This window comes from Peromyscus leucopus, chromosome 8a, assembly GCF_004664715.2.
Source record: "Peromyscus leucopus breed LL Stock chromosome 8a, UCI_PerLeu_2.1, whole genome shotgun sequence".
In the NCBI taxonomy this organism is placed as follows: Eukaryota; Metazoa; Chordata; class Mammalia; order Rodentia; family Cricetidae; genus Peromyscus; species Peromyscus leucopus.
In genome coordinates this window covers 27,038,296-27,053,156 of record NC_051085.1, presented here as the reverse complement: position 1 = coordinate 27,053,156, position 14,861 = coordinate 27,038,296, and the positions used below count along the sequence as shown (strand labels likewise).

Sequence of the window (14,861 nt, the reverse complement as noted above, 5' to 3'; positions counted from 1 at the left end):
TTATACACAGCCTGCCTGCCATTGGTTGTTTCTGATAGAGTGTTTGATTGAGGGGTGGGTGGGTTATTTCCTATCCTTTTTTTTTTTTTTTTTTTTTTTTTTTTTTTGGTTTTTCAAGACAGGGTTTTTCTCTGTAGCCCTGGTTGTCCTGGAACTCACTCTGTTGACCAGGCTGGCCTCTAACTCAACAAAGATTCCCCTTGCCTCTGCCTCCTGAGTCCTGGAATAAAGGTGTGTGCCACCACCACCTGGTCCTTATCTATTATTGCCTGAAGAAATCTTTGAAGTTTCAACCCACCCAAGGATGAGTAGAAGTGGAGTATGAGAAAAGGAGTGGAAACTGAACTGTGAAGTTTGGGACCATGAGATGTGAAGGAATATCCTCTGTGTGTCTAACTCTAGGCACCTTCCATGGCATATAGATTTGAGTTAACCCAGATGGTTAGTGTTTCCATGGAAGATGCTGGATTCTGGTGGAAACAGAGGACTAGTAAATAAAGAAGAGATTTTAGGGAGGTGGTAAAATTAGTAGACCCATGTGGCCCTGAAAAACACTGTGCAGAATAGCCAGTTGGAAATCATTTATTGCTTATCTATGAGGAAATAAAGAGCTTGCATGGGATTGAAATGATCATACTTAAATTCTTGCTACCAACAAGGACAAGTCAGCTGAACTAAATGGTGTTTTTAAGAGCACAGAAAATTTGCCTTCTGGCCCCATCAGCTCTGGTTTAGAAAATTCAGTGAAGTCATTGGGAGGGTAACGAAAGGATTCTTGAATAATGGGTATAATGACAACATTAGCAGTAGCAATTGCTGCCACAGCTACTGAGCTAACTGCTTCACCTGCATAATCTCAATGAAGCCACACAGCTGTCTTATGAGTGAGGTGTTATCGTTTCCATCCTATGGCTGGGGTTCATAGACTTTAAGTAACTTGCTCAATGTCCCGTAGATGCTAAACTCAAATTTGTCTGACTTTAAAGCGTTCTTTCTCCTCCTGTATTTCTACTTCCAAACATGACTCTGATGCTAAGCAGTCTGAATTTGAGAATCCATTTATAGTGTAAGCAAAGGGCAATAAAATTTTCATGATTCTTCATAAAAAGTAGAATGGAAGAGCTTATATTTAAGGCACTTTTTTTTGGTTGTTGTTATGTAGAGAGCCTTTACTTTTTTCAGTCATTTCACTCTTCTGCAAAAATCCTTTCAGTTACAGACTATTATTCTGCTTGCATGGCCAACTGTGGATCAAACTCAGCCCAGTTACAGGAATTCAGGGTCACTGGATTGCTCCAGGCGCTTGTCTAAGTTACTTTCTTGCTTACTAGCCAGTGGTTATTTGGGACATCTACCAGTGCTAAAAGATAGAACTAGGTTTCCCGTTACAGAAAAATGAATGGTAAGGCTATACAATATGACATTTCCTTCCTAATTAAAAAGCATTGCTTCCTCCCTGGCCTTACCCACCTATAAAACTCAGAGGAAGTGAGAAGCAAGAATGGGCAGAGAGCTGAACCTTTGTAAAATAGGTGGTGGGGGATTCCTGCCAGTCTTGAGGACAACATTGTTGCTTGGTGCTAAAATAAACTCTTTTTTTTTTCTCCGCAAATTTCTGGAAAAGTCTAACCCATGTGGTTTAGAATCTAAAATAATTGGTTTTTATTATCTGCTGGTCTCGTGAAGAGAGAATAACACACGCATATTAAGATAATGTTTTCTTTTGCTGGATACCTTTAATTGAAATACCACTACCCTTTAGAAGATGGTTTTTCCATTGCCCATCCCTTAAGCATCCATCTTTGTTTGTGGCTCTTCTATTCTGGGATAAACGTGTATTCAGCTTTTCCAGTGTCCATACTTAAGCTTACACCAGGAAATTTAATGCCTAAATGTATCCATCTGCGTGCCTATCTTCAATTACTCACAAAAACAGTCTGACCACATACTCCAAATATATATCTATATGTAAAATTAGACTCCCTGGCTGTGTTCACTGTGCCATGGGAGGCCGATCCTCTGCAGACTTACAGGCAGAGGGAAGGAGAACGCTGTAGGGCTGTCACCTAAGGTACACCACATGCCATGTGTCACTTGTGTGTCTATAGGCCTCTAACTCATATGTTAATGACTTATTGGCACCAGCCCTCCTGAGTTTTGTCAAACTGGGGGTGAGGGAAAGGAGCCCTTTGTGGATAACAGCTGGTGGCTAATTGTGTTTAGAGGGAACTAGAAGGACCTTTTTTTTTTTTTTTAAGTGTGGAGGTGGAATCCAGTAGAGTGATTACCAAAACTAATGCATTTGAATAGGCCTATTTGTATGGTTGGCCAAGGGGCCCTTTCCTGACGCCCCTAAAACTGTCCCAGAGCCTTATCTGGAAAAGGAAGAAATGCTGTCTGACTACAGGCATGGACAGAGTCAGTCCTGGCTCACCATGTTCACCAACCCCTAAAGGGCCGTCTTGTAGGTGCCATGACTCATGACACCAATCCCTTTATCGAAAGAAAAGAATTCTTTTCAATGTGTCAGTGCTTATTGCCAGCTTGGCAATTAGTTTTGATTCATCATTTCTTCTTTAAACAACTTATGTTGTGTATGCATGCTAGTGCATATGGGTGTGTGTACACATATATGGAGGTCAGAGGTTGACATTGAGTGTCTTCCTCAATCACTCTCCACCACACTTTTTGAGGTAGAATCTTTCACTGAACCCAAAGCTAACCAATTTAGCTAGAATGGCTAGCCAGAAAGCGTTAGGAATCCACCTGTCATGGTTTATTTAAAATAAAAATATTTTAAAACCAATAACAGAAGAGGTATATATAATCCTGTTATTTCCCTACCATCATGATCAACTAGAACATGTTTTTTATTATTCTGCCCATAGAAAGCTCATATCCACCAGAAATTACTTCTATTGTCCTGAATACTCAGGCAAACATGCATCTTTAGGTCTGTGTGATTTGCCTGTTCTAGATTCTTTCATATACATGGAATCATAACATATGTGGTTCTTTGTGATGATTCCTTTCACATAGCATAATATCCTCAGAGTTTATTCATGTTGAAGCATGATTTTGGACTTTATTTTTGTTGTTGTTACTATGTCACATATATCTTCTTATCGCTGGATATTGCTAACATTGCTCTTTCATCTAGATAGTGGTGGTTCAGATGACAGGGACACTCTTGACATCTTCCCTGTTCCCAATTGTGCTTGGTATGTGTCTCACCTACTGTTATGAGTCATCACACACTTGTTGGGTGATTGTCTGTTGATTATAACCACGGCCATTTGTTCCCTCGCTGTGACTTGTATAATTCCGAGTACATTTCTTGTTCTCTGAAGGGTACGATGGGATTATTTATGACACCATTTTCTCTAGTTGTGAGCTAGAAATGACTAAGTGACTCCTTTCCTGTGTTTAGTCTCCAGATGGCTCAGAACCGCAGTCAGTCAGAACGAATGAAAACAAATGCCAAGGAAAAGACGGTAGGTCAGACCCGTGCTCTTGACTGTCCCCTTTAATTACTGCCATAAACAGCTGTAACTCTAACACATCACCTTCTTTCTATTAAGCAACTTCTGTTAAAATACTAATGTAAGGTCAACATAGGTGAATGCATGATTCTGAACGTGGGGTGGGCCCTTTATTATTTTTATGTGTATTTCCATCTGATCCAAATTTATATATATATCTTTCTGAATGTTTATCATATCCTAAATAGTATGTAGAGCTTTTTTTTTTTCATTTAGTAGACTCATGAATTGTACCTGGTAGGTACTGCTCTCAACCCATTTTACAGATGAGAGAACTGATATTCAGACTTAGGAAGCTGTGTTCCCAAGACCATGCATCCTGGATGTGGAGTTAGTGCCTCATTCATGAATCAAAAGCTCCAAATCAATAAATGGTTTCATTTTCAGGAAGTTTAGAGAAACCTTTAAGAAAAAAAGTTTTTTTTTTGAAATTTATTATAATTCTCTTTCTCATGCATTTTCACATTAAACATTTCTTAGTTCAGAGATGAATTAGAAATTCAGTGTCTAGAAGAAAATGAGTACCAAGGATTCTATTAGACACCACCAAGATGGTTACAGCTATTGTGTTTACAAGAAGGGAAAATGTTCTTAGCTAAGGTCCTAGATTAGAGCTTAAAATTCAGTCCTAGTTACGTAACAAACAGTGACGTAGATGAACTGTGTGTTTATTACGTTCTCACATCTTAGTGTCTGAGGCATCTGTGCATAATGGCGTTGCCTTCGACTTTAAAGGGGCAGGTCAAGGAGTGGATGTCGATAAACTAGAGGACTGGGAAGCATTCCCAACTTTCCTTGAGAAATAACTCATTAGGACAAGGTTGTATGGGATGCTTTAGAAATCTGACAGCATAGATCATCTTAGTTTTGTCAGAATTTTCTCAGTACTTCTCTCTTGTACCCCTGGTTAAAAATATGAAGGCATGCAATGTACACATGAACATTATGAGTCTGAGCACACACACACACACACACACACACACACACACACACACACACACATACACACACACTTCTATAAAATCACTTTTTTCTTTCTCTTCTCTGGACGCCTCTGTAGCTACATGTGTTGTATCAGAATGAGCTGTTGGGTTTTCCCCCTGTCTGTGTGCCAGCAGACACGGAAGCAGCAGGCAGTCTGGCTGTGCCAGCCCTAGCCTGCTGGAGAGCCAGGTCCTCAGAGAGACAGACGAATCTTTTGTACCAGTGTCAATATGCTTTGGGCTTTGGGGAAGAGTGACTGCCAGTTGTTTAAGAGATATTGAGGAAAACATTGTCCTTTCTTCACATTTTCCTCTCTTGCCCGAGATCATAATGTTGGCTTTATCAACGAAGGTTCTGTGAGACAAGTCCATTATATGAGCGTTTTCAGGCTGGGAATGCAGCAGGCAAGGGAGATGTGACAAACTGGTGGCCTGATTTACATCTGTTTCTGCTGGAAGCCTGAGCAGTAGGACTCAAGCTGCCAGGCTCAATACCAGGAGACTGGGTATAGCCAGTCATGTCTCCAGGTAGCTGCGGCTGCACCTGTTTAGGGATGCCCTACTCTTTTGCTTATCTGTGGACTAATGGTGATTTGAACACATTGGAAAGTTCTGAGAGAAATTATACTAGGCTTTTGTTTGTTTTATTGTTGTAGTCGCTGTGATAAGACATTAATCAAGAGCAGCTTGAGGGAGGAAAGAATTGAGTTGACTTACAGGTTGACTTACAGCCCATCATCCAGGGAAGCCATGGCAAGAACTCACGCAGAGATCACAGGCCAATGGTGCTTATTGGCCTCTTCCCAGGTTCATGTGAAGCTATGTTTCTCATGCAGTTTGGGGACACCTGCCAAGCGATTGCCCTGCCAACAGTAGGCTGAATCCCTCTACGTCAATTAGCAATCAAGGAAATGCCCCACAGACATGCCCACAGGCCAATCTGATGGAGGCAATTTCTCCATTCAGATTCCCTCTTCCCCAGTTGACAATCAAGCTGAGCCATGATGTATATGCATGGAAACATTATCTGGAGTTTGGAAAGGGAGGCTGGTTCTGATTAAAATCTCGAAACACGAGTATCAGTCTAATCTAAATGTTTTCCCCACACTTGAGTTTTTATTTCATTCAGAACTATCTATTTGGGGGCAGGAGAGATGGCTCAGCAGTTAAGAGCACCCTGGTCCCATTCCCAGCACCCACAAGGCAGCTTACCACCATTTATAACATCAGTTGCAGGGTATTTAGCATCCTCATTGGCATGCTTGTGATACAGAGACATATGTATACTAAACAGTAATACAAATAAAATTTTAAAAAATTTACAAAACAATTTCAAACTAAAAAATAATAGACTTTGAAAGTATTGACACATTTCACATTAACCCACTTTTTTCACTCTTCATAAAATCATACCTCTTGTGAAAAGCCCACTATTTGTATTTACTTAGAAATATTAATATGTTAATAATTTAACATTGTCATATTGGTTTGTATATTTTTGATTTTGGTTTCCATGAGAGAAGAAAACTAAAGATATTTCTGTATATTTTGGACAGCTGGACAATTTCTAAAAAGTAATTATAACTGAAACGTACTGTGTTCTTCAAAATCAGAAGAAAGGGCTAGAGGTGGTTTGATCAGTTAAGTGCTTGTGAGGTAAATGCTTGCCTTGTAAGCATGCAAGGACCTGGGTATGATTCCTGGGACCTGTGTGAAAAAGCCACACATACAAATGTTTGTAATCCCAGCACTGGGAACTTTAAACAGATGGATGCCGAGGTTTGCTGCCCAGCCAGATTAGCATACTTGTTGAGCTCTAGGCCAATGCAATGGCCCTAGGCCACTTGTCTCAAGAGTAAAGTGGACAATGCTGGATGATTGGCATCTGAGGTTTTTCTCTAACCTCCACATGCATGTACACACATCTGTGAGTCCACTTGCACAAACAAACAAACACACACAAAGAGAGAGGGGGGGGAGAGAGAGAGGAAAATAGCACTTGTGGCCTTAACAAGCAAGAAATTTGCCTCAATATTTTCCTTTAACTTCTCTATATGAGGGTAAACAGGTGAAGTTTTCCTGCCCCGACCATCCGGTCCCAAATAAACACACAAAAGCTTATATTAATTACAAAATACTCAGCCCACAGCTTAGGCTTATTGCTAACCAGCTCTTACATTTAAATGAACCCATTTCTATTAATCTGTATATTGCCACGTGGCTCATGTCTTTTTCTGTCCTCTAGCACCTTGTTTCTTTGGCAGTTCGCCATCTTGGGATGACTTTGCCCTTCTTCATCTGAGTCCTCAGTTTGATTGTCCCGCCTAACTGTATCCTACCTTGCTATAGGCCAATCAGCTTTACTTTTAAGCAGTGGAAGTAATACATATTCACAGTATACAGAAGGATTATTCCATAGCACATGAAAATGATGAGTCCATCATTTTTCTTAGCCAGGTTACTGTTGGTCCCCTAGCAGTGCCCAGCCCCTCCCCTCTCCCCCCCCCACACTGATTTTATCTCCTCCCTGCCTGAACTTGATTTTACATTGCAACTGTGTATTTTGTATTTTTTGTTCTTGTTGTCGTATTTTCTGGAGGAAATCAATTTGTTTTAAATCTGTTCTGAGTGGCTCAGTTTTGAATTCAGTACAGCATATTTATTTGGGTATGCATGAGGAGGAGGTGGTTATTGTAACTGACATAGAAGCATTGAAGAGAATCGTTTTTAAATTCTTGTCCACCAACATCCAGCCGCTGAACGTACCTTCTAATTTACAAAAATGACTAATCATTTTTTTTCTCATTGAATTGTTTCCTAGGAAACCAATAATGTATTCACAGCAAAATGTATAACCATATAAACTAATGGGAAAATAAAATTAATTTTTTGTTTTGACATTTATGATAATTTTAAAATTAATCATAAAAGTTATTAAGTATTCTACTAAAAATTGTCATAGACTGTTGAAAAACACAAATATAGCTTAGATGGCAACAGATAATACCATCATTGAGATTGCAGTTCATTTTTATTTGGGGGTGTAACACAGGTACATATTTGCTTGCTTGCCTAACTGAAAGATTGTCTGAGAGCTAGCTGGGGTGGCTCATGCTGAAAATCTAGGCTTTTTGTAAGTTTCAATTTGGCCATAGGAAACATTAAAGAAAGACGAGACCCCTTTGAGTTAAGAGCCCCACAGATCTGCACGGCCACGTGCTCATGAAGCTCATTCTGCTTGTTCAGTGGGAATGAATAAGACTAGATTCCTATTGAATTCTTAATTTTATTTTGATCAAAACAAAGATTTTTGTTTTATATTAACCAATGACAAAAATACCTCTGAACAGTAGGCTCAGCAACAGTACACCTCTGGATTTCTGACGTGTACTTATTAGATTTTTTTTAAAACTAACTTCATCTTCTGTCATTTTGTTGCACATTATTAGTAGATAACCATATAAGGCATCGTTTTTTGCTTTTTTAATTTATTTTTTATTGTTTTTTATTTTTTGAGACAAGGCTTCATTTGCTCAGTCAGGAAATTAACTCACTATTTGGATTGGAGGTATGCATCATGCCCATGCCCAAGTATCGCTTTGCTTATTCATTTGGAGTTTATTTATTTATTTAAATGTATTTACTATTATGTATCTATGTATGGTGTGTGTGTGTGTGTGTGTAGGTGTGCACATGCTATGATATACATGTAGAAGCCAGAGAACAACCTTCAGGAGTTGCTTCTTTCCTTCACTGTGGGGCCCAGGGATAAAACTCAAGTTGTGAGGCTTCTATGGCAACGCCCTTGCCCTCTGAACCACCTCACCAATCCTATTTTTGCTTTTGAAGTTGGGTTCTCATAGCTCCCGTGGCCTCAAACTCACTGTGCAGTTGAAAATGACCTTGGACTCCTGGTTTCTTACCTCCTACGTGCTGGAGTCACAAGCCACCATGTCAGTCTGCCCCTTTTTCAGCTCACAGCATCCTACTCTGAATCAAGTGTCAGCAGTGAAAAGAACCTCAGTGTTCATGCCAGGCCTTTTCTAAAGTGAGATGTACAAGAGCCAAAAAATTACCAAGGAAATTTGGAAGTGTTTTCTTCCATCCTTGTAGCTGTTGTTTCTATCAAAGAAAAAAAAAATTCAACGTTAATTATTTCCTAGAGGACCAGCATGAAATGAAAAAGCCAAAACAAAGTTTGAAAATGTTGATGCAAATCTCCACAGCTTGTTTGACTCAGGGTAGAAGGGATCTTTATGTTCTTGGATAGAATTGGGTACCGAGCCTGTCGGTTCTCGTACCAGGTGCCTCCAGATCCGACTTTCAGAGCGATGAGTGGTTGGCACCAGCTTCTGTTTTGGAATTTTGACCGTGGTACACAGGTAACATTCCAAGGTGTGGAGGAGGTCTGCCCCTGGATGTGTTCCACTCCGAAGAAGTTAAAGCAAAGGCACCAGGCGGAGGTTACAAGAACGCTCTCTTCTCATGCGCCTGCTTCTAAGTTCCTCAATGTGGAAGAAAAAATAGTTGCATCCACTAAGCTTTATGAGACTTTCTGTTGAGTTTGAGCCTTCTAGTAGGGTTTGAATTTGTACCCAGTCAAAAACCTGTGATCACAAAGAATCCACAGTTGAAGCCTGGTTTGCTGGTCATCCCCATCTCCCAGCTTTTAAACCATGAACCATGGGTACAATTCCTTGTGTAGACATTTTATGAAAATAAATTGTTTCCCTGAGTAAGGGATACTCTTCCCCACGGGTCTTGTTAATATATTTGAAGGTTTTTAAATAAAAGGCATGGAGTTGAATTGTCTTTTTTCTCCTAGACCAGGGATCCAGTGGGGCTGTTGATAACAAGGAGCTGATCCCACGGGTGCCGGAGGACACACCTGCCCCTGAAACAGACATCAACCTGGAGGTGTCCTTTGCGGAGCAAGCTGTCAATCAGAAAGAACTCAGCAAGGAGAGGATGCAGAAGATGAGAGGCAATGATGCCTCATTGCCTGTATGTATCACACATTCAGATACCTCTCAAAGAATGTCTTTGGAATGAGCTTTGCATTTTTAAAATTTAGAAGCCACAGGAAAGTTGAAAGAATAACAGCAATTATTACATTGCCATCAACAGTTGATTCAAGTTATTAACATTTTCCTAACCTATCTTTCTATATCTGTCTATCTGTATATATACTGTTCTAACAAGTACATATTCACTTTGTATTTCGAGATTTTTCAAGGACCGTTCAAAACAGTTGGAACTGGAGCGATAGCCCAGTGATTAGGAACACTGGCTGCTCTGTGAGGGTCCGGGTTGGATTCCCAGCACCTACATGGCTGCTCACAGTCATGTAACTCCGGTTCCAGGGACTCTGATTCTCTCTTCTGATATCTGTGGGCACCAGGCATGTGGTATCAGGTATACAGACACACATGCAGGAAAAGCACTATATACACGTAAAAATAAACATTTTTTAAAAACTAAAATAAATAAAAAGGAGACAGTCAGCCGGGCGGTGGTGGCGCACGCCTTTAATCCCAGCACTCGGGAGGCAGAGGCAGGCGGATCTCTGTGAGTTCGAGGCCAGCCTGGGCTACCAAGTGAGTCCCAGGAAAGGCGCAAAGCTACACAGAGAAACCCTGTCTCAAAAAAAAAAAAAAAGGAGACAGTCTTAAGACTTAAAAAGTTAGATTCTAAAGTCATGGTTAACATTTAACAGACAACCATGAAAACCTCAGGAGTTGTCACAGACTGTCCGCATTAGCATCTCCATTCTTCACACCCTGTTGAGATTCGAATGGGGAGTATACATTGCATTCGTTTCCCTCTCTTTCTGGGTTGCTTGAATTGAGACTCCTCCTTTTTCTTTTGTCCACGTTTTTAAAAACATTATAAAAAGAGTTCATAACATTAAAAAACTTGTCTGATCCTTTCATGATGATTAGAGACAAGTTAAACATTGAATTGAACCCACTGTCCCTCTGAAGTGATACGAGCTCCTCTCTATGATGCAAGTTTTGTTACTGAGTTGGCTAAGGGAGGTGCTCCCTAGTTCTCATGATGTGAAGATGCCTTTCTTGCCTATAATTTATGCTAGACCCGTCCTTGAATTGGGGACCATCCTATTTTATCCCTTCCTGTGCCGTAGTTTGGTTTCCATTTTATCCTTCTCTGGAGCAGTCACAAAGCTGGGCTTTGAGAAACATCGATTTCCTAATCCCGTTGTCCCTTCCACATCAGTGGACAGCAGCGTTCCTCAGTAATTGGTAGCTCCCCTTCTCTTTTTGGCTTTGCAGCGCCACTGTAGACCTGCTGACTTTTTTCCTTAAGCATTTTATAGATACCATCATTTGGCTTTGATGGTCAGAGTTACGTCGCCTAGGCCGCCTTGCCCGGTGGGGGCCTGCAGCTGGCTCCCAGGCTGTTTCATCATGCCCTCTTTATCCTTTTTCTTCTTCGTTCTCCAGTACAGGACGTTCCAGGCTCACCTTGTCATTTTCTCCCTCTTGGACTTGAAAGCAGCCGTTTCTTAAAGAAACATGTTCCTTTTAGCAGCAAATGGTATTTAGGACCTGGGCCTTCTGTACAGAGTGTTCCCTTTGCTGTGAATGTCTTGCATTTTTTTTTTCATACATTCTAAAGCAAAAGCTAAAATATGACAAAAAAAAATATGACAAACTTCTAAGTACTTACCTCTCAGCCTCGACCTCACACGGCTGGCCTGGACCCCTCCGTAACTCTGTCCAGTTTCCTTATCTGGGTTATGTTGAGACACATGTCTGAATTTTGATTATCATCTGTAAAGGTTTATATTGCTAACAACAAAACAAAAACAGAGGTTTTAAAAACTGCACACCCATGTTATCCTTTTTATACCTTTAAAATACATTTAAACTGGGTGTTTTAATCTCAAATAGCCAGTTTTCAAACTTCAAATTGTATATTAGTTACCATGATTGTTTCTGCAGTTTGAGAAACTGTTTGGAGCCAGGCTCCAGATAAAATCTGTGCCTTGAATTTGGCTGATATGACACTCAGGCTCTCCATCTTTCCCTCACTCCCTGCCCCCACCCTCCACTCCTCTATTTCCTCTTCTGCTTTCCCATGTACCTCGACTCTCTCTCTTGTTTTTTTTACTTTCCCATTCTCTCCCCACCCATCTTTTGTCATTTTATGTCCCATCACTACTTCTAAGTTCATTAAGTTCACTAAGTTGCCTATGTGTGGCACATGTATGCACATGCTCATGTATGTGTGGGCACATGTATATGTGTACAAGTGTGTGCATGTGGAGGCCCGAGGGTAGACATTAGGAATCATCTCCAATCTCTCTTTCACAGTACTTCTTATTCCTGCTACAGGGTCTTTGAAGCAAACCCAGGGCTTGCTGAAGCAGCTAATCTGGCCAGCCATCTTGTCAGGAATCCATGTCTTTTGTCTTCGGGGACTTGGATTACAGGCAGCCCTTACTTACACACACACACACACACACACACACACACACACACACACACACACACACACACGAGCACATGCGCACGCACATGCACACACAGGGATCCAAACTCTGGTCCTCTCTCTCGTGTAGCAAGTGCTGTGTCTGCTGTACCATCTTCCAGCCGTGTCCTCAAAGCTTCTTGAAAGAGCCTTGTAATTAAATTCGGGTGAGTCCCACCCTCTGACTCATTCTGTCCCCATAGTATAGTTAGTTCCACATCTTCTATGTATTTATACATCAGTTGTTGACATTAGTTCTATCGGATTTAATTCCTGGTTGTTTGTTTTGATTTGGTCTAGATACTTTAGGTATGCTGTTTTGTGTTCTCTACTGGGGATTATCTGGCTATCTTTTTTTTTTTTGTCTGATTAAAGCTGTGGTTCAGAGCCATACCTGATTCCATTAATTTATTAATGATCCAAAAGGATGAGGTTCTAATAGTTTCTTCTTTTTCATTTATTATTCTACACATTTCCTTTAAGAAAACAGTTATCAAAATGGTTACGGTCTCCATTTACATAAGTTTTCAAAATTTAATTTTTTCTTTCTTGGCATCTGTTGTCAGTGATCAGCTCGTGTCAGTGTGTTTATAAAAATGGCGTCTTAACCTATGGGTTCATACATGTCTCATGATACCATAGGAAAATCTCGCTGGGCTTATCTAGTGTATTTCCTGCTCAAGACTTAGTGTCTTTTTTTTTCTTTTTTTAGCATTCATAGTTCCATTTAGTAGAAGTAGAGATTGATGCCTGTGGCCAATACCCTAGGAGTGTTCAGTTTTCTGGGTCTGGTTATCATGTGGGAGCCCTTTGCAGTGGAGATGTAGATTATTCTCTTCTTTCTCCCATGCTGAGAAGCATAGTTCTTAGGACATGGCAGGTGACAGTGTTCCGATGTCAGAAACCCACTTGTTTGTTTAGTCTACATTAATGTGTGATGTTCTCAGAATGCCAGTGGTGACCACACTCAGAGCGAGTGCTTCAGGATGATTGAAAGTTGCTTCTCTCCAGTCCTTTGTGTCCTTGGGATATATGGCAGAGGGGACTTGATACAGCAAAGTTACTGAGCTGCAGCTTTTTTAGGGTGGTTATTCTCTGCGTGCTTAAGCTGCCAACTGTGTATCTGATGGGGTTCATTTGCTTTGGCTTATTCTCCATTTTTAAAGGTTGCTCTTTTTGAAGTATCATTTTATTCTGTAAGACTGTGAAATAGTTATATGACCCAAAAGGCAAATATAAATCAAAGTAAAGCAAGTTTAGCCTTTATCTTTGACCGACCACCCTGTTCAGGCTTTCCTTTTAGAGACTCCTTTTTAATTTCTTTTTCAAATTTTAAAATATTTATTTATATTTTTATCTGACTAGTGTTTGGCATGCATGAATGTGTGTGCACCTTGCGTGTGCCTGGTGCCTACACAAGTCAGAAGAGGGTGTTAGATCCCCTGAAGCTGGAGATATAGGTGGCTATGAGCCAACATCCCAGATGTGGGTGCTGAGAACCACACCTGCATCTCCTGCAAGAACAGCAAATGCTCTTAACCAGAACCATTTTTCTTGCCCCTGAGAACCATCTTTATTTTGATACTCTGTCTTATCTATTCATTTTTCTATAGATATTAACCCACTGTTCCCATTTTTCTCCATCTTTGTTTTATTTTAACTATTTTTCAGAGACCCTAACATAATAATACAAAGACATACTTTCCATTTCTTTTTCTGGATGCACACTTCTCTACTGTGAGGATGCATCATGATTTATTGAAGCAGTCCCTTAGTGATAGACATCTGGTTGTTTCCAGGCTTTCTCATAAATTTTGAGGGATCTGTTTTCAGTGCCTAATGGGGAAAGTAAAGGAGTTTTCAAGATTTGGCATAAAGCAGTGATCCACACTCCCAGATTCTCCTTAGGAAGAATAAAACTCTCAGCATGTGACAGTCCTCATCACAGAAGATGGAAATCCTTGAAACTGCAGGAGGGAGGCACTAATTAAACAAAATAGAAGCAGCATTTTTTAGGTTGACTCCCTAAACAATAAAGTGAAATGTAATCTCCGATTGAAGGTTTTAGAAACAAAACTTGGTCTGTCATTCATTTTTTCCTACCAAGTTAATTTGTGATTGACTACCTTCTTGATTTTGTTCATGTTGTGCCCAAGTTATACAATAACTCTCCCTTCCCCCCACCATGTGCTGTTTCATGCTTACCTGGGAAACCTCTGGCTGCCTTGTGTTTAGCTTAACAGCTCACTTTTCAATTCAGTTTTGCTGGACTCTGAACTCAAGTCTATAAAATATTTGAAAGTGCCTTTTCAATGACCAGTACCATAGTTATGGTGACTGGTGATCATCTCTGCATTTGGTTTTCATCTGCGTGTACCTGTCCCTCTCTATAACCATGGTTCAGAAATGCCTTCTATGGGCATGTTGTAACATTCCCATAAGTCCATAACATGGTTGATGAAATGAGTATTTGCTGGCGCCACGTTGAAGCAGGTGTCTAAACAGATAGAGCCCTAAAGTTCCATTTTGTTGCTACACTTCCCTTCCCCTGGAAATAAACAGTGGGCTGTAGGTAATGAGCTGCTCTCGCTGACCTCATTTCTCATTCACACCCCTATTCCTGCAGCATTGAGCAGTCTTTGTAAATTCTTTATGGTCTCACAGTGGATTCACGTTGCTTCTCTTACACTTGGAGATTACGTTCAATATCTTTCAAGGTGCAGCCGTCTACAAACGTAGCTACATTGTGTGCATTGTGTGCATGTCATAGTCCAGGCAAGGTGCTCTGTAACTGCTACTCATTTCTGGAGGGACCTTTGGAGAAAGATGCTATCATCCCTCG

General features: G+C 40.5%; 1 protein-coding gene across 3 annotated transcripts in view; it reads left to right on the top strand.

Annotated features, from left to right (window-relative positions):
• Arhgap18 (Rho GTPase activating protein 18) overlaps window positions 1-14,861 on the top strand; it is a 214,178-nt gene that overhangs the window by 150,633 nt on the left and 48,684 nt on the right. For all 3 annotated transcript variants that reach the window (XM_028877380.2, XM_028877379.2, XM_037200411.1), the window contains exons 4-5: window positions 3,431-3,494; window positions 9,351-9,529. In XM_028877380.2, coding sequence (XP_028733213.1) covers window positions 3,431-3,494; window positions 9,351-9,529 — 243 coding nt within the window. The remainder of the gene's footprint in view (window positions 1-3,430; window positions 3,495-9,350; window positions 9,530-14,861) is intronic.